At 48.4% G+C, this 20,684-nt stretch overlaps 1 protein-coding gene across 1 annotated transcript in view; it reads right to left on the reverse strand.

Annotated features, from left to right (window-relative positions):
* TXLNG (taxilin gamma) overlaps window positions 1-8,510 on the reverse strand; it is a 49,004-nt gene extending 40,494 nt beyond the window's left edge. The window contains exon 1 of the mRNA XM_056131294.1: window positions 8,376-8,510. Coding sequence (XP_055987269.1) covers window positions 8,376-8,477 — 102 coding nt within the window. The 5' untranslated portion in view covers window positions 8,478-8,510. The remainder of the gene's footprint in view (window positions 1-8,375) is intronic.
* Between the last annotated feature and the right edge of the window lie 12,174 nt (window positions 8,511-20,684).

Below are 20,684 nucleotides of genomic sequence, written 5' to 3' on the forward strand. Positions count from 1 at the left end.
CAACCTGGAACCTAAATTAATGAAACCAAAGATATTAGAAGCTCCAAACTCTGCTGGGCCCTGGATTACAATAGCTTTTGGTACCCCCAAGCACACAAACCCACCTTTCAAAATTGACTTTACCTCAGCAAAAGCTATAATCCATTTCGCCTACCACCTGGTTTTACTCACATTCAACCAGAAGCACGTTTTTATTTACCATCCTTCAAGGAATATATTAGGAGCTGGGAGTGTGGTTCAGAGGTGGTAAGGCACATGTCTTGCAAGGGTTCAAACCCTGGCCCCACGAAAATAAAAATTTTACAAAAAGCAATGTGTTGCAAGCTTATGATATCTGGGTAACTGCTTACGAGCCCAGAAAGCCCAATCTCCATCTGGCCCACGTACGATCCTAGCTCAGCTCTCTCATCTACAAGGGCACTTCCCTTCTTAACGCTGGAGTGTGAAGGTTAGATATAACGAACAGACATTGTGGCATGTAGCACAACTGTTATAAGGGCATATTTGCAAGTTACGCAAAACGCACATATTCTCACATTCTCCTCAGTCCAAAAGATCCTCAACAAAATGTGCTTTTAAGCTGCTGGCACATCTTCCTTGTCGAACCACTCGACTTTGACCTTTCTGACAGTAGGGAAAGAAGAAAAGGAATAAAGTGTTACAACAACAATATAATTTGTAGCAGACTAAAGAGTGGGAAGTGGAAAATAACGGAGGTCATTTTGAAAATATAACACAAAAAGCAAATCAACAACCTGAATAATAAATCTATTAGCATTAAATTATTTTGCTAACACAGGACAACACTGGTCATTTTATTTACCTTTTCCTTGAAGTAATAAAACTCAAGTAGTTATAAACGCCGAGAGAATTTCAACTAGAAAATAAACCGAATCATAAAAATATATTCTCAGGGTTCAATCCTACTAAGGTGACCTGATCCAAGTCCGGGAATACAGCAGGTATGATACTAGCTCACACTCTGGCCCTGGCTGGACCTTTGATGCCACATACGAATACCTGAGTACCGCCAGGAGCTCCCGAGGAGCCAGAGAAACAGTATAGTGGCCAAGGGCACTTGCCTTGCACACGGCTGACTTGGGTTTGGTCCTACTGCATCCCTTAGATCCCCCGAGCCCAGCAGGAGCAAGCCCAGAGAGTTGCTAGGTGTGACCCAAAACCAAATGGGGAAAAAAAGAGTGATCCCTGAGCACAGTCAGGAGTAAGCCCTGAGCGCAAAAAAAAAAAAAAAAAAAAAAAAGTTACCTGACCTATTTTTATCCTCTTCTAGAAACGCCCCAGCAGGGAACATTTTAGAGATGGCTAATTTTCCATTTTGTTGAATACTGTATGAAATTTGTACGCTACTTTAGACATTTCTTAGACATTTCATTTGTGTGTGCGTGGGTGTGTGTGTTGAGGTGGGGGTACACACTGACTGTGCTCAGGGCTTACTCCTGGCTCTGCACTCAGGGATCACTCCTGGTGGGGCTTGGGACAGTATGTTGAACCCGGGCTGACTGCATTCTAGACACGTGCCCGACCAGCTTATCGTGCTATCCTCTGGCCATTTAGGCAGTTTAAGTAAGGTAACATTCATTATAGTCACTGAAAGATACGAATAATCATGTCAGATCAAACAAATAGGAACTGGGGGAAAGGGAAGAGGAAGAAAAAGCAGAGATTTCTCTGGGGAAGGAAAGGCAGTGGGGGTTTAACTCTCTCCAATCTCCTTTTGTTTTTCTCAGTTACTCTTTTATTTCTGAGCATAGCAGTGCTCACAGGCGCTGCTCCTGGCAGTGTTCACCAACCCAGGCCTCCTGGAGGCAACGCGCAGCAGCCCGCCAAAGGGATTTCTAGGGAAGCGAAAGCTGGCTGGCTGCTGGGGCCTGAGCAATGACAGTGGGGAGGGCATCTGCCTCGCTCGCGGCTGGCCCGGGTTCCATCCCCGGCATCCCATAGGGCCCCTCCCCGCCAGCACCGCCAGGAGTGATTCCTGAGTGCAGAGCCAGGAGGAACCCCTGAGCATCGCTGGGTGGGACCCAAAAAGACAAAAAAAAAAAAAAAAAGCTATCTGGCCACTGCACAAGCAACTTCACCAACTCCCAGCTATACTATTTAGATCAATTTTTATTTTTGTTTTGTTTTCTGACTGAGCCTTAAATGCCTTATCCATAAAATATGCCGCCACCAATTCCGCAAAGGTCGATTACAATGCAAGAACATTTTCAGTGCCTGGCACAGTGCGGGAAACAGTAAACTCATTTTGTTCTCTGAAACACAACTCTCTGGAAAATGTGAACTCAGAATAGCGTATTTATTGGAAAGCACCCTATTATCAAGAATTCTGTGAGGAATCCCACAGAAGCTAAGCAGGTTTGATGTGTACATTCCTTAATAAAACTTTTCCAGATGAGACCAACAGAAATAATATATAGAAATAATAACAGGGGCCAGAGAGAGAGAAAGAGTACAGGGGTGAAGATGCAACCCCCAGCATCTCCGGGAGTGAGCCCTGGGCAGAGAAACAAAACAAAGACAAAAGAAAACACGTACTAATACATAAAACACATTTCAGTAGTGCAAGTTTGCAGCAGGGCAGATTCTGATCTACACCCCGTTATTACGAGGGGAATGTGTTCCACCAGGCCTGCCTGGATCACTGCTTTCCTATTTGCTTCCCCCTGCGAAAAAAGATTTTTCAAAACTGATGACACACTTGGAGAACAATCATTTTCTGCTCTTGGGTTTGTCTTCCCCCTTTTTGGTGCTGGGGATGGAATCCAGGGCCCCACACAGGTGGAACACACACACACACACACACCCTCACTGTGTTCCTGAACCAACAAGGTTGCATACAGAAGTTCATTCTGTTGATCACGGGCAGAAGCAAGGTAATGGAATGGTCTCTTTCTGCCCCATATCCTCATCCCACCTTGACCTGAGTTTTTATTAAGTTAATCACAGAGGTTCTCAGAGAAAAGGGACTCCCAAAGTTTTCCAAAATTAAGAGCACCCTAAAAGCAAAGGAAACAGTTGTCTCTCATACATGCTCCCCTCCAAAAGAAAACGCTATAGGCCTGGCAGTGCTGCCCCATCATACACACTGCCATCACCATCACCATGGTAGATGTCAGTGTCAGTCCCACTTCACAGGTGACACAACTGAGGCTCAGACCCTGGCCCAAGGTTGCACAGCGACCAAGTGGCAGAGTGCCAAGAGTCTTGACTCCAAAATCCATACAATTTACCCACTTCCTACACTACTCATTATTGCAGTGGAGATGAAAGGGAGTCGGGCTCCAGACTCAGCTTCATCCCTTGGGCAAGTCACTTGACCTTCTGAGTAGTTTGTCATCTGTAAATGAGTACAGTGACAGTGGCCCAACCGTCTCCACACCACCTGAATGACGCTGAAAGAGTTGCATGTATGTGCAAACATGCCACCAAAACTAAACTCTCGGATGTAAATAAGATACTGCTAAGGGCCAGAGAGAGCTCAAAGGGGTGGAGCCCAGGCCTTACATCCTGGGACTGCCAGGGAGGCCTCCATCACAAAGAAAGAGGACCAGACACAGCTCAGTAAGTGGACTGCAGGCATTACCTGGTAAGTTCCATCCCCAGCACTATATGGTCTTCTGAGTACAAAGCCAGGAATAGCCCCAAACACCCCCCCCCCCAAAGGGTGATTTATTTCTAGTTCAACTACTTTAAACACACCCAAGAAAAAAAATCTAGTTTAAAATATTCAGGGGGCCAGAGAAACAGAGATAGGTCAATGGGTTAGAGCACATGCTTAAGCGCAGAAGGTCCCAGGCTCAATCCCTGCTGGGACACGGTTCCCTGGTCACTGCTGGGGAAACCACAAGCACAGAGCCAGGTGTAGCAGTCCCTGGGCCACTCTGGGTACAGCTCCCAAACCAGAACAGTTAACAACTAATTAGGGGGCCAAAGAAGACAGTACCGCACACAAGGTCCCCTGAGCTGTGCCAGGAGACCCCTGACCACAGTTGGGTGTGGACCCCCAAATGAAAAAAAATAATGGACCAGTGGTGAATCTAAAATTCATGTTTCTTAGATTTATATTTAGTTTGTTTGTTACAGTATTTTATTTTAGGACCACACCTGGTGGTGCTCAGAGATTACTGCTGGCTCTGCATAGGGATCACTCCTGGTGGGGTTCATGGACCATATGGGGTGCACCTCACTTGTAGATTCTGATATAGTTCTCAAGACACACACAAAACCTCAATCTTAGAAATTCTAAAAAAATAAAAATAAAATTACGAAGACAGGTTTAGACAGTAACAATAAGATGAGTGGTTGGAATTATCTGAGGGATTTTCAGGGCAATAAAATTAGTAAGGCCCTCCCGTTGATCATCGATTTGCTCGAGCGGGCCCAGTAACGTCTCCATTGGAGACTTTGTTGTTACTGTGTCTGGCATATCGAATACTCTCGGTAGCTTGCCGGGCTCTCCGAGAGGGGCAGAGGAATCGAACTCGGGTCGACCATGTTGGCTGCATGCAAGGCAGACGCCCTACCCGCTGTGCTATCGCTCCAGCTTCAGGGCAATAAAATTATGATCATTGTATAACTGAAACCCAAGCACAAAATTTGTAAGCCTGTAACAGTACCTCATGGTTTTTCACTAATAAAAAAAGAAAAAAAAAAGAAAGGACATAAAAAAAATTATTCTGCATAATGCTGTAACAGTGAATACAGGTCATTATGCATTTGTCAAACCTCAGAATCTAAAACTGCAATAATCAACTCTGATGTAAATCCTGGACTTTAATAATAATCCACTATGGCTGGAGAGATAGTACACTACAGTTTTATAATGCTGCCTTGCACGTGTCAACCCCTGTTCAAATCCCTAGCACCACCCGTGCTCCCTAGAGCACTGTCAGGAGTAAATGCTGAGCAAAGCCAAGGTGGCCCCATCAGCAGCACTGCCAGCTCAGGCCACCTAGCAGCACGATGTCACATGGAGCACATCCATGCACATGTAAACAGCAGGGATGGGAAGGGAAATATAAGAACTTTAATTTGAGGGGGACTTGGGCCACACCCAGCAGTGCTCAAGGCTTACTCCTATATCTGTGCTCATGGATCACTCCTGGCAGTGCTGGGGACTGAACATGGGCAGGCCCCGAGCAAGGCTAGCATTTAACCAGCTGTAGGATCTCTCCAGCCCTATAGTGTGTGTGTGCATTTGTGTGTGTGTGTGTGTGTGTGCGTGTCCACGTGTTTATTCTAAAACTGCTCCTAAAAAATAAAGCCTAGCACATTTTCGAAAACTCAACCACATAAAATAAACTCTACCTGGGGATTTAGCTTTTTGGGTCACACCCAGCAATGTACAGGGGTCACTCCTGGCTCTGCACTCAGAAATTACCCCTGGCGGTGCTCAGGGGACCATATGGGATGCTGGGAATCAACCCAGGTCAGCCACGTGCAAGGCAAACGCCCTCCCCGCTGTGCTATTGCTCCAGCTCCTACCTGGGGATTTAGGAAGTAATACGAATGCACTGGATGTTCTGAAAAATGCCTGGAATACCGTACTTGATAATACATAACCCATCATTTTGGATACTGTCTGAAAGAACTTTAGACAATGATGGAAATATTCAAGTCCTGCTCTAAAAGAGCAGCCAATGGTCACACCGGCTACTGAATATTCAAATGTGGTAATATAACTGAGGAATAGAATTTTAATTTTATCTCATTTTAATTAACATTTAAATGGCCTCATGTGGCTAGTGGAAATCGTAGCAAAACAACACAATTTTAGACTATTCTTCAGCATACTGTACCAGAGGGCTGGAGAGATAGGACAGCCGGCAGGAAGCCTGACTCGAATGTGGCTGACCCAGGTCTGATCCCAAGCACCCCATATGGCCCATGAACCCCACCAGGAGTGATCCCTGTGCACAGAGCCAGGAGTAATCTCTGAGCACCACCAGGTGTGGTCCTAAAATAAAATAAAATACTGTAATAAGCTAAATATAAATCCAACAAGCATGAATTTTAGAAGAATAAAATTATCTCCAGAGACTTTAAGTATAGTTATGAAACAATGTCACGGTTAATTGAGTAGGTCAAGAGTGACTAAGGAAATGGTTAAAACAACCAGGAACCCCCAAAAAAGCACATTTCTAATTTTCTTATTGAAGTTCCATCATGTTACCAAATGACAAAAGGGTCACTTTTCCTTTAATTCCTTCAGTATTTTCAAAACAACACAAACATTTCTGCTTCCTGAAAAATAGGTCAAAGGTTAAGTTCGAATTAGAATTTTTTTTTTCCAAGTTGAAACCAGAGGAAATCAAAAAGCCAGGGTCTAAGATAAAAGGCACCGGAGACGTGTTTTTCTTTTAATAAAAATTCATAAAGTGATATTTAACCACATATTTCAATTCCGCGTCACGGTGAACTGGGAGTCCAAAGGAAAGACGACCACAGGAAAAAGCAAGAGTTTTCAAAGAAGAAAGAAGTATGATGTAAGCAAACAAAGTCAGCCTCACACAGAACTATTCATATGCAGCTGTTAGCCGGAGAGCTGCCTCCGACTAATTTACCTCTTATCTTGGTCAGTTAAAATGCTGGGTGATTAAACCTCAGTTCCTAATTCAGAGTTTCTGCCCTTATCCCAGCGGCATAAAAGGAAACTTATGTCCTCAATTGCAGTGGCTTTTTATCTGAGTGCTCCCCTATGAAATCAAACACTGAGATTGGTTCCCCACCCTCAGGGAATAAGCGAAATGTCCAAAGTGACAGTGCAGAATCCCTAGAGTACACCGGGTCTACAGCTTCTTTTTCACTCCTGCGAGGACTGGATCTTTCTTTCAGAGTACAAAGAGGAAGGAAAAAGAAAGAGGTAACTGAGACGGAGCGACACCCTTCGAGCAGAGACATAAAAATACCCCCCAGAGCGGAATTCTCGACACGCTGATGTAAACCGAACCTTTGCTCTACTTTTCCCAAGTTCACGAATCACATGAGGAAAAATAAATAAATAAATAAGTAAATAAATAGTAGCATTTCGTAATTGCTTCGGGAGTGATCTGGCCCTTCAGAGGCAGAACTTAGTCCTGTTCCCTAACTCCGAGGGCTCGAGCCCGGATGATCCTCACAACACAGCTTGAACGTTTTTCAATCTGTTGGGCGGCGACGAGAGACGGGGTTGTCACCTTCCCCGGGCCCCGTGTCCCCCGAGCTCTTTATTATTCCTCGGGGCCCTGAAAGCCCTGCAAGCCCGCTCCGCTCGTTGTGCAATCGCTCTCCCAACTCCACCCGCCGCCTGGAGAACAAGTGGAATAATAATTCTCCCACTCGGAAGACGCTGCCTTTCCCCGGGATCCGGGACACACACACACACACACACACACACACACACGGCGAAAACTCCTTGACGTGACTCAAGTCGGACACGGGGGATCGCTGCAGCGACCCGGGACGGGGACACACACACACAGACACAGACACACACACACACACACACACACACACACACACACGCGGCGAAAACTCCTTGACGTGAGTCAAGTCGGACACGGGGGATCGCTGCCGCAACCCGGCTCCCCGAGGGAGACCAAAGGCCAGAGTCCGGGAAGGCGCTCGAGTCGCCGCTCATCGGAGCAGGGGGGGGAAAAAGCAAAAAATCAATCAATAAATAACCCTTGGAAAACGGAAAGGAGAAAGCCCGGGGCGCGCTGAGCCGCGGGGTGCCGGGTCGGGCCGCTGGCACGCGACGGGGCGCCCGGGCATCGCTTCGGCGTCACCAACTCCACGTGCAGCCCGGCGGGGGGGGGGGGGATGAGGGGCAGCCCGTGCAGGGGCGTGTGTGTGTGTGTGTTTGTGTGTGATGGCGGGGCAAAGGGGGTGCCGTGCCGCCCCCCGCCCCCGTCAACCGCACGCTTATCTGACTGCGCCACAGCGTCCCCGCGCCCCCCGGGGCGCACCTGTCCGCCCCCCCCCCCCCGCGCCGGACAGCCGAACCCGGGCGCCCCGGCGCACGCTGACGGCAGCGCCCCGCGTGGGGACCGGCCAGAGCGAACGCCTGGCACCCCGGGGGCCCCGCGCCGCCCGCCGCACGTGGCTGTCACACCTGGCGCGTCCCCCCCCCCACCCCCGCCAGCGCCCGCCCGCAACCCCGCGCGCCCCCAGACCGCCAGCGGTCCCACAGCACCCACCCCCGTCCCGATGCCCGGCACCTGCGCCCACTGTCGTCACCCCCCGGAGGGAACCGGGCCGGATGTGCGTCCCGCGGCTCAAGGTACCCAAAGGGGAGCGCAAAGGTGGACCCCGGTGAAGGGAACCCCCACCAGCCACCTCCGCCCGGCGACAGTCAGGACGCCCGCCTGACTGACCTTCGGACGCGGGCTCCGTCGCCGTCCGCCCCGTCCGGCCTCGACTGCCTCCTCGGCGCCGCCGCCTCTTCCCAACGGTGCCTCCTCCAACCGCGTCGCCATGAGGTGACGGCAGCAGCCAAACAAGCGGCCCAACAAGGGGCACGGAACCTCGTCGGGCCTCGCGCTCCGCCCCTAAATATCCGCAGCCAATGGCGTGGCGCCTTGCCCTCCACGTGACCGGAGGAGGTTGGCCCCTGAGGGAACGAAACCGTTGGGAGGGGGCGCGAGAACCGAGGCCTGGGCTGGGCTTTTCTGTGGGAGCGAAGGGCGCACAGAGGCCGCACGAGTCTGCGCAGACGGGGCAGGGGCGCCGGACGGGACTACAAGTCCCAACAGGCCACGGGCTCACGACTAGCGGGATTGGAGGATAATGGGCGGGCCGAAAAAAGTTCGCTGCGTTTCTCACGGAGCCTGCTGGGACTTGTAGTTTCTTGGGGGGGGGGGCGATGTCCTTGTACCGGAAGGCACGCTTTATTACCCTGCAGAAAAGTTGAGAAATACTGCAATGTTTGAAGGGAGCGAGAGCAGAGCCGCGCTGCCGTGCATTCGTTTTTGCTGCTATCCTTCCGAATGGCACGCGAATGATTTGGGGAGAATGGAACAGACTTTGAGATGTCAGTGGCTTTCAAAACTTGAGATTTCAGGCTGGGACACCTGTCCCTGCACCGGTGCAGTCTGCACCGTTCCCACCAGCCTGAGCGCCCGCGAGATGCGGGCTGCATGCCAGTCACCTTAGTTGAACCGCCCGGGCTGCTAGCGCTGTTCTTCGCACTTAGCTGGCGATCAATACATGTTGAATATGTCCTGCTTTCTCCCCCTTCCCCAGGCTAGTTTTTTCATTATTGTTGTTTTTGAAAAAATAAACTCGGTTGCCCAATTGATTTTTTTCCTGGCTTTGACAGGGGCGGGAGTGGGGGGCAGTGCATTTTTCCAGGAAGGTTCCCTATTTCCATCTAATGGAACCAGTTCTCCAGTGTCCAAGCTTCTGAAAGTCACAGACCGTCGTGAAAATCTGACATATATATATATTTTTTGAGAAGGACACGCTGCATGCTCAGCGACTACTCTCTGCTCAGAAATTGCTCATATCGGGGGCTGGAGTGATAGCACAGCAAGTAGGGCGTTTGCCTTACACGCGGCCAACCCAGGTTCAATTCCCAGCATCCCATATGGTCCCCTGAGCACCATTAGGAGTAATACCTGAGCGCACGAACCAGGAGTAACCCCTGTGCATCGCCAGGTGTGACCAAAAAATAAAATAAAAGAAATTTAAAAAAAAAAGAAATTGCTCATATCGGAGGCCAAATTTTTTAGAAGTGTGCGAGTATACATTAAGATATTGGGAAAATGCCACCTATTAATTTTGATTATTTGTGTACATTTCTGCTCGGATCGGGGCTGAGCATCCTCCACCCAGATCCTCCATGTTCCAGTAGGCAAGAGTCACACCCACCAACTGGCCCCCTGGCGCAGTGTAATCCCATGAAGGGCCAAGACCCAGAGACTATAAAACCCAGCTCCTGGAAGCCCGCGGCCGCATTTGCAGCCACGCGACATCTCATTATCTCATTCTTACTTTACCCACTGGAGCGATAGCACAGCAGGTAGGGCGTTCGCCTTACAAGCGGCCAACATGGTCGACCCGAGTTCGATTCCTCCGCCCCTCTCGGAGAGCCCGGCAAGCTACCGAGAGTATTCGATATGCCAGACACAGTAACAACAAAGTCTCCAATGGAGATGTTACTGGGCCCGCTCGAGCAAATCGACGATCAACGGGAGGGCCTTTACCTTTACCTTTTACTTTGGACAAAATGGCAGGCTACCGAATGTAACCTGCCCACACGGCAGAGTCTTGCAAACTCCCCGTGGTGTACCCAATATGCCAAATACCAGTAACAATGATGGGTCTCATTCTCCTAACCTTGAAAGAGACTTTAATATGGCACTTTTTAAAAAATCTCAGGGCTAGGACGAAGGAGACGTTACTGGGGCCTGCTCGAGGCAATCGACGAACAACAGGATGGTCGTGATCATGATCGTGTACATTTCTGAAAAGTACCATTATCTTGGGCTGGAGTGATGGCACAGCGTGTTGAGCATTTGCCTTGCACGTGGCCAACACGGGTTCAATTCTTTCGTCCCTCTCAGAGAGCACAGCAAGCTACCGAGAGTATCCTGCCCACAGGACAGAGCCTGGCAAGTTCCCCGTGGCGTATTCCATATGCCAAAAACAGTAACAATAAGTCTCACAATGGAGACGTTACTGGGGCCCGCTGGAGCAAATCGATGAACAACGGGAGGACAGTGCTACAGTGCTACCATTATCTTATATCATAAGCAAAACACTTCGGTCCTATTCTGAGCTTTCAAACCTAGAGCAGTGTGAACCCAAACTCAGATTCTATAAAACAAAATCTCTCTGGGACTGAAGATACATGCCTTGCCTGTGTGAGTCCCTGGGTTCCTTTACTGGACTTGAGAGGGTGCAGGACAATAGCCTTATCCACCGCAACGCCATCTCTCCAAGACAAACGTCCCCGCAAGGAGCACATGCTCTGCTTGTAAAAGCCCCTGGTTCAATCTCCAGAAAAACATGGTCCTCCAGCTCCACCGCCAGTGGCCTGAAACCAAATTGTCCCAGCAAGAAAAATCAATTGGTAATGCTGCTTCTAAATAGCCACCCAGAAAACTGAATATCAAAATGCCCCTTAGCTATGGTACAGTACTAAAAATGATAAACAGGAAACAATCTAAGGGGCAGGGAATATGCCTCAAAGTACTAGAGCACATGCCAGATGCCCAAGGTTGGATCCCTGGCACTGCCTGGTCCCCCAGCAACCCCCCAATAGCTTCCAAGTTCTGTGTGATCAATAAACCAAGAAAATAATGGACTCCAAAATATAAATAATATGTGAGATTTAGAAAGAAATTTCGAACAGAGAGAAAGCTTAGCACACCGAAGCACATACTTTGCATGCATGAGGTCTACATTCAGTCACGGTTACAGCCTGGTGCCCCAATGCCACTGAGCCAAATACCCAGGCATTGAGCCAGGTGTAGTCCCTGACCAGTGTGGGGTGTGGCATTAACCAAAAAATTTTTCATATATGTAAAGAGAGTTGCTTGTACATTTGTGAAGAAATGTTCAGAGGATAGCAAGTTGAACATACCTGAACATCTACCTGAACATAGCAGGTAGAACGCTTGTCTTGGACATGGCTGACCGGGTTCCATCTCTGGCACACCACACGGTCTCCTGAACCTGTCAGGAATGATTCATGAGCATCACTGATGTACCAAAAACAAATAAAAACATTGACTAAAAAATGTGGTAGTTGGGCTGGAGAGATAGCACAGTGGGTAGGACGTTTGCCTTGCACGCGGCCGACCCAGGTTCGATTCCCAGCATCCCATATGGTCCCCTGAGCACCGCCAGGAGTAATTCCTGAGTGCAGAGCCAGGAGTAACCCCTGTGCGTCGCCAGGTGTGACCCAAAAAGCAAAAAAAAATGCGGTAGTCATTTTTACTAAAAAAGCAAATGAAAGTGGACACTGGTGAACAGATTGGTTCTTAAACATTGTATTCCTGGAACTCAATCATGAATAACTTTGTGATTTTGTAGTTCAGGTGACTTAATACATTTTGAAAAGAAAAGAAGTTAGAATTTATATTTATAAATGTCTCCATGTATAAACAAAGAATTGTGCAAATGATCTCAGAAATGAAGAGCGTTTCATTGTATCTCTTTTGTTTATACGTGTCCTTATTTCAAAGGGATTTTGGTGGATTGTGAACATATATATGGATATATATGTGTTTATATATACATATAATATGTGTATGCAGTGACCTATCCTGTCATTCATACACACACAAACGCGTGTACCCACGAGTTCCTGGGTTCACATATTCCCAAAATGAAAGGAAACTAAAGACCAGAAAAAAATTATTGGGACATTGTGTGACTGAAACCCAATCCTGAAGAACTTTGTAACTGTGTATCTAATGGTGATTCAATAAAAAAAAAAGAACAAGAAAATTAAGATGAAGTCATGGGTAAACTGAATCCCCCACACACATGCCTTGGGTCTTGTACACAAGCTGAAAGTGTGCCAAAGTTTTATTTTGAGCTTCTTGACCACTGAGGAAAGAATTTGCAGAGTGATTCACAACATTAAAAAATAAAAACATACTGGTTGCTCAAGAGAAACAAGTTGTGCTCCTGCAAGGAATAGTAATTTTCACGTTTTCTTGTAACACAATGGAATGCAAACAGTGGTGGTTTTTACATCTGTTCACAAGTTCTTTGTTTTTTATTGGTAATTTTAAATAAGTTTTATTTGGTGATGCTTAGAGAAGCCTTATTATATATATGTGTGTATATATATAGCTATTTAAACACTGTGCTTTACAAAGCTGTTCATAATACAATTGTTATGAGCTTTTGATGTCCTAACACCAATGCCACCACCTGAATGACCTTCCCTTTACCATTGTCCCCATTTTCATAATCATCCCCTAAGCCTACTTTCTTAAAAGGCACGCAATAATTTGTTTTATATTGCCTGTTGCAATCAAATGGGAGTTATCAAAAATACTTCAGTAAAAGAAAATTCGTGAAAATTGTTCCATCTCACCATGGGGTGATTAAGTCTTTGAGGAATTACTAAGCTGTTGGTTGCTAGTCAAGCCTACCGTGTTACTATTTTGGTTTGTTGGCTTCTATGTTTTTTTTTTCTCCCATCTCATTGGGTTAAATTTGCTCCTACTGGAATCTTAGCACTTGTCTACAGGTTCCTCGATGATGATCCCCCTTCTTCTGCTTTTAAGTTGGAAGGCTGCGTGGTTGGCTCTAGGCAAAGAGACTTGGAGCTTCCAAAGAAAGAGTAGCTCAGCCTGGTTTTCCAAGTCTTCACACAACCCTTCCTTGATCACAGATCCATGGTTCTTTGTCTAGATTTTTACCTTAAATGCTTTGCTAGAGCGATAGTACTGCGGGTAGGGCGTTTGCTTGCGCGCGGCCCACCCGGGTTCGATTCCTCCATCCCTCTTGGAGAGCCCGGCAACCTACCGAGAGTATTCCGCCCGCACAGCAGAGCCTGGAAAGCTCCCCATGATGTATTTGATATGCCAAAATCAGTAACAAGTCTCACAATGGAGACGTTACTGGTGCCTGCTTGAACAAATCAATGAACAACAGGAGACAGTGCTAGAGTGCTGCAGTGCTTTCCAAGAGGTTTCTGTCAGCTTTGTCCTTGGGCTCTATAAAGTACTTTATCTCGGTTGGGATCCATTTTCGGTGTTACCATTATTTAGTCTGAATTCTTTTGGGAGGGGCCATGCCCGGCGATGTTCAGGGATTACTCTTGGCTGTACACTGAGGAATCAGTTCTAGTGGTGCGCAGGTGACCATATGGGATACCTTGCCTGCTGTACTATCTCTTGAGGTACTCCAACAACTTTTTTAAAAATGTGGGGGTTGGGGCTGGAGTGATAGCACAGTGAGTAGGGCGTTTGCCTTGCACACGGCCAACCCGGGTTCGGTTCCCAGCATCCCATATGGTCCTCCAAGCGCTGCCAGGAGTAATTCCTGAGTGCATGAGCCAGAAATAAACCCTGTGCATTGCCGGGTGTGACCCAAAAAGCAAAATAAATAAATAAATAATAAAGGTTTTTAAAAATGTGGGGGTTATTTAGAGTCACACCCCTAGTGCTTGGGGCATCCTATGTTGTTCGGGGTCAAACCCAAGCTTCCTGAGTGCAAAGCGTGTGCTGAGCCCATTCGCCCTCTCTGACTCCTTTTCCACCTCCTAAAAGGGAATGCAATGGTCTGTCTCCGGTAAGTATTTTCACTTTTGCTCAAGGAGGTCTATTAAGAACTCGGCCTGTGTCTGCCAGAGAGGCAGGCTGGGGCAGGGGTGTCGGGTAGAAGAAGGGAAATTAGGGACATCAGTGGTGGGAAATGTACAGTGGTGAAGGGATGAGTGTTGAAGCATTATGTGGCTGTAACCGAATCATGGACAACTTTATAACTGTGTATCTCACAGTGATTCAATAAAACATTTTTGGAAAAAGGAACTATGCCTATGTGGGGATGGAGGCGTACCCTAAAGGCTAGTGGGTTTACTTTGCATTTTTTTTTGCTTTTTGGGTCACACCTGGCAATGCTCAGGGGTTACTCCTGGCTCTGCACTCAGGAATTACTCTTGGCGGTGCTCAGGGGACCATATGGGATGCTGGGGATCGAACCCAGGTCGGCCGTCTGCAAGGCAAATGCCCTACCCGCTGTGCTATCTCTCCAGCCCCTTACTTTGCATTTTGAAAGCCTGTTCTAGCATTGCATCATGGTCAGGGCCCACCCAGCACAGCACTGCTGGGAGTAATCCCACCCCTATTCCCAACACGATGCAAGGAGTAGCCCCTGAGTACCTCCAGATCACATCTGGCTGTGGCCCCCAAACAAAAAATAACTATTCTTGTGGCTGCAGGTATAGACAAGCGGTAGAGTACATGCCCAGCATGTGCCCAAAGTTTGATCCTGGGAACTCCTATGATAACAACAAGGGGGCATGTGAGAGGTAGTTAGAGGTTAGGGTGCTTGCCTTGCATGCTACCAATCCCGGTTTGATCCCCGGCACCACATAGGGTCCCCTGAGCACTGCCAGGAGTGACACCTGAGCACAGAGCCAGAAGTAAGCCCTGAGCACCTAAAGATGTGATTTAAAAAAGGGGAGAGGGGCCCAGAGGAGAGCGACCGCCTCGTGGATCTGAAGCCCCTGGGTTCCTGCCAGAGGGATGTTCACATAAAAACAACTCCACATAGGCTAGCGGGTAGGGGGTCTCTGCCAGACCCCCCAAAGGTTGATGAACGACGTGACTGTGATCCCATTTATTCAGATGCTCTTTAGACCGTCACGCGCAAGCAGCCACAAATATTTCTTTTTTTTTTTCATTTTTATTAGTGAAACACCATGAGGTACAGTTGTAGACTTACAAATTTTTGTGCTTGGGTTTCATTTATACAATGATTGAATACCCATCCCTCCACCAGTGCCCATTCTCCACCACCACTGATCCCAGTATCCCTCCCACCCCCCATTCCCCCATCCCCCTTGCCTTTGTGGCAGGGCATTCCCTTTTGTTCTCTCTCTCCTGTTGGGTGCTGTGGTTTGCAAAAGAGGCCTTGAGTGGCAATCATGTTCTGTCTATAGTCTACTCTCAGCACGCATCTCCCATCCTGGGAGGATCCTCCCAACACCCTTTATTTGCTGCTCCCTTCTCTATCTGAGCTGCCTTCCCCTTAGCATATGCGGCTGGCCTCCAAGCCATGGAGTAAACCTCCTGGTCCTTATCTCGGCCACTCTTGGGTGTTAGTCTCCTGTTTTGTTACTTTATGTTCCCCAGACAAATACTTCTTAATGTCAGTAAGTTCAAAGACGTCCCAGCTCTCTGCCCTTTAAAGGTACTTCGGGACCAGAGCGATATCCAGCCAGGAGGGCATTTGCCTTGCATGCGGCCTACCTGGGTTCTAGTCCCTGCATCCCACACAGTCCCCTGAGCCTGCCAGGAGAGATCCCTGACCACAGAGCCAGGAGTAAGCCCTGAATACTGCTGGGAGTGACCCAAAAACAAACCCCCCAAAATGAAAAATTAAAATAAACAAAATCGTTCCACCATCTCTTTGCATGAAAGATAAGACATTGTTTCAGAGATAGGATTCTGTTCGCTTGAACAGCCAGAATCAGGGGACTAGAAGCTTAGAGTTTAGAGCGGGCTCGGGAATTGAGTCCAGAATGTTATCCTTAAGGGAACAGACTTTAGCCTTGCTAAACCCTGCTCAAGCAAGAGGCTTTTATATTTTAAACTATGCACATATCCTGAATATCACTGATTTCACTAACTGAGCCCCATTCTGACATCCATTATACTAAATAACAAATGAGTTCATCAATAAAAACCCACTTATAATCAGTTTGCTACTTTGCAAAGCCACTGGTGTTGATTGAGCTATGTATGACTAATAGAAGCATTTACAGTAGCTAGAATACAGAAAACAGACGCCCTGATTAATGCAACTGACTCCTCCCCCAGCTGTCAACTCCTGAGCGAGTTATTACCAGCCCTTAGCACGAGCAGCGCACACACGCACACCCCCCCCATACACACACATGTGTGTGTGCACAGAAACCTCAAAAAGGGAGAGTGGGGGAGGCCAGGGTAGTAGAAGCCATCCATGCTGTTTAGAGATCAAGAATCTTGGTCCGGGAAAAGAGATTCAATCCCCTGCATCACTTCTGATCTGCCTAGCAGGAATGACCCTTGAGTACCAAGCCAGGAACCAGCCACTGAGCACCACTCGGTGTGGCCCAAAGATACCCTGTCAGGAAAAAAAAAGTAAAAAAAGAAACAGTTTCGTTCACAAGCATGTCTACAGGGTGGAGATAGAAGCTGTGTTACTCTAATACAATGCCCTTGAACAGGTTGATGTATTGTTGCTGTTGTTGTTATTGTAGTACCTGCTATGGACATGCTTGTGAATGGAACTGTTCCTTTTTTTCACTTCTTGGAGCAATAGCACAGCGGTAGGGTGTTTGCCTTGCACGCAGCCAACATGGCCAACCCGAGTTCGATTCCTCTGCCCCTCTCGGAGAGCCCGGCAAGCTACCAAGAGTATCTTGCCCGCACGGCAGAGCCTGGCAAGCTCCCCGTGACGTATTCAATATGCCAAACACAGTAACAACAAAGTCTCCAATGGAGACGTTACTGGGCCCGCTCGAGCAAATCGATGATCAACGGGAGGGCCTTTACCTTTTTTCTGATGGGGTATCTTTGGGCCACACCGGGTAGTGCTCAGTGGCTGGTTCCTGGCTTGGCACTCAAGGGTCGTTCCTGCTAGGCAGATCGGAAGTGATGCTGGGGATCGAATCTTTTCCCGGACCAAGATTCGTTATGTCTAAACAGCATGGATGACTTCTACACCTGGCTCTGCTCAGGGTTTACTCCTAGCTCTGTGTTCAGGGATCAGTCCTGGTGAGTGTGGGGGTGGCTCAGGAGATCATTCGTGGTGCCAGGTATCACCCCTGGTTCAGGCACATGCAAGGCAAGAGCCCTACCTGCTGCTGTATTGCTGCACTGACTCTCCAGCCCCCGGTGGAGAATTATTTTCTTTTCTTACTCATCAAACGGGCTTGAGCAATAGCACAACGGGTAGGGCGTTTGCCTTGCACGCAGCCAACCCAGCCAACCCAGGTTCGATTCCTCCACCCCTCTCGGAGAGCCCAGGAAGCTACCAAGAATATCTCGCCCGCACAGCAAAGCCTGGTAATCTCCCCATGATGTATTCGATGTGCCAAACACAGTCACAAGTGTCACAATGGAGACGTTACTGGGCCTGCTCAAGCAAATCGATGAACAGCAGGAGGACAGTGACAGTGACAGTGACTCACCAAACACCACTGCAATCTAGTTCCCTCCATGGGGCTGACTGCAGAGAGGGAATGTCCATTTCCATTTGCTATACATTTTCATGCTGAGTACAATTCCGAGTCTCAGTGCTCATAAAGGGACATCTGAAGCCTGCAAATCTGGGGTGTCCTCTGGGTGGTCCTTCCAGGAAGCCTGTCTGAGCTGCTCTGGGCAGTAGCACTGAGTAGTAGTACTGCCCAGATCAGGCCAGTCCTAGTCTTCAGCGGAAGGGCTTGTTTTCCTGACGATTTCCTGGGCTCAGGTGGTAAACAAGGTGAGGACCAGGACTGTGCCTGGGCACCCCGTATTCTCAGAGGCCAGGAAAATGCCAGGCTCAGAGAACATATTTCATGCACACTAATTGAAAACAAGAGGCTCTGGATAGACAAAATAGACGGATCACCCAGTTTCCTGAACCGGTAGAGGTGAGGCCAAACCCTCAGGTCCCCAGGGTGACATCTCCCTCTTCATGCCACCTCTTCAAAAGTCTCCTGGTGCTGAAGTGCCACAAAACTAGGACAATCGGCCTTGACCTCAGGCGAGCAGCTGTGGGACCAAGATCAACACATGGCAATGGAACATTTTTGCTTGTGATTAAACATTTACTCAACACTCATGTATGCCAGATACTTTTTTTTTTTTGCTTTTTGGGTCACACCCAGCGATGCACAGGGGTTACTCCTGGCTTTGCACTCAGGAATCACTCCTGGCAGTGCTCAGGGGACCATATGGGATGCTGGGAATCAAACCTGGGTCAGGCAAACGCCCTACCCGCTGTGCTATCATTCCAGCCCCTACTTTTTTTTTTTTAAACAAAAAGGTTTTTAATTCGGGGCCAGGCAGGTAGGACAACGCTTGCCTTGCATGAAGCCGACACGGGTTCTCTCCCTGGTACCCCTTATGGCTCCCTGAGCACACCACCGGGAGAAAGCCCTGAGCATCGCTGCGCATGGCCCTAAGATAAACAAATTGAAACTTGTTTCTTTCTTCTGGGTTGGAGACGCACCCAGCTATGCTTAGGGCTTACTCCTGGCTCTGTGCTCAGGGATCGCTCCTGGTGGCACTCAGAGTACCACATGGGTTGCAAAGAATTGACTCTAGGTCTGACACTTGCAAGGCAGTGCCTTACCCACTGTATTATCGAGACAACAGGAGCTGAGAAGTAGAGTGTAAGGTCACCTTAAATCTCCGCCCATGGAATAGGCAGCCAATACGAATGTAGAATGGGATGATTCTCTCTCTCTCTCTCTCTCTCTCTCTCTCTCTCTCTCTCTCTCCCTCCCTCCCTCCCCCCAACCTCTCTTACTCCACATGCACTCTGGACTCTCTCCTCTCCCCAGATCAGGTAGGGCAGTGCACACCCAGACAAAGGGCCCAGTACAGGAGGGTCAGACAGGGGCAGGTCCAGGCAGGGCTCAGGTGCCCAGGGTAGCTCAGGTCTAGGCAGGGCTGATGCCCAGGGTAGCTCAGGTCCAGGCAGAGCTGGTGCTCAGGTAGCTCAGGTAAGGCAGGGCTGATGCCCAGGGTAGCTCACGTCCAGGTAGGGCTGATGCCCGGGGTAGCTCAGGTCCAGACAGGCTCGGACGCCCAGGCAGTGACATGGTACTGAGCACAGGACTCTCACCATGAGCACGTGGCCATGGCCAGACTCTAGAAAAACCAGGACTAGACAACATGAACTGCTGGGGGACAGCTGAGTGGCCCAGCGAGGTTGGGAACCTAGGGCTCTTGCCCACGGGGCCAGCTGTGGCTGGAGACGGAGGAAAGCGACTTCGAGATAGCAACAGAGAGCAGTGCAGAGACAGGACCCAGCCGTTATGCACAGGAGGCGAGCAGACAGCGTGGGAGAGGACAGGAAAGTCGTTCACGGGACGGGCAGCATCAGGGACAGGACCTGGCCATCGTTCACAGGTAAAGGAGAGGCCTGGATGTCCCGGGAAGGACCCGGAACCGTCTACCTCTTCTGGACAATAAACTTTCAATCTTTCAATTTTTGTATGCGAGTCTTTCATACAATTCGCAAGAACCCACCAGGGCAGGAAAATCCACTTTAGCGCTAAGGTAATTTGGCAACCAACATGGGGCCACTCAGCATGGGGTTCGACAGAAACCAGCTGCAGGATGAGGAAAACCAGAGAAGCAGCCCTGGGAACAAGCAAGGACTGAAAGACACTGGTTTTGTTACCCTCTCTAGAGCTAGAGGAAGGAGAAAGAAAACTTGGACTTTGTAGCTAGTTCATTTCAATTTGCAAGCATGGAAATATGATGGAACCAGAGATATAGGGCGAGTCCTTCTCCATAGCAGCTTTTTCTCTCTACTTATGTTCCAAATCAGTGGGGAACTCAGGCACAGCAAGTTCAGGACCACTAGAGAGCTGGGAAATAGAACAGGAAGAAGTATCAAGAACACATCGTAAGCAAAGAAGAAATCCGAATGGCAAAAAGGCACATGAGAAAATGCTCTACATCATTAATCATCAGGGAGATGCAGATCAAAACAACAATGAGGTATCATTTTACACCACAGAGACTGGCCCACATCCAAAAGAACAAAAGCAACCTGTGTTGGCATGGATGTGGTGAGAAAGGGACCCTCCTTCACTGCTGGTGGGAATGCCGACTGCTTCAAACCCTTTTGGAAAACAGTATGGACGATTCTCAAAAAATTAGAAATTGAGCTCCCATTTTACCCAGCAATACTACTCCTGGGAATATACCCCAGAGAGGCAAAAAAGTATAGTCGAAGCGACATCTGCATTTGTTTGCTCATTGCAGCACTGTTTTACAATAGCTAAAAAGGTA

Source organism: Sorex fumeus, unplaced genomic scaffold (genome assembly GCF_029834395.1).
Source record: "Sorex fumeus unplaced genomic scaffold, SorFum_2.1 ptg000086l, whole genome shotgun sequence".
In the NCBI taxonomy this organism is placed as follows: domain Eukaryota; kingdom Metazoa; phylum Chordata; class Mammalia; order Eulipotyphla; family Soricidae; genus Sorex; species Sorex fumeus.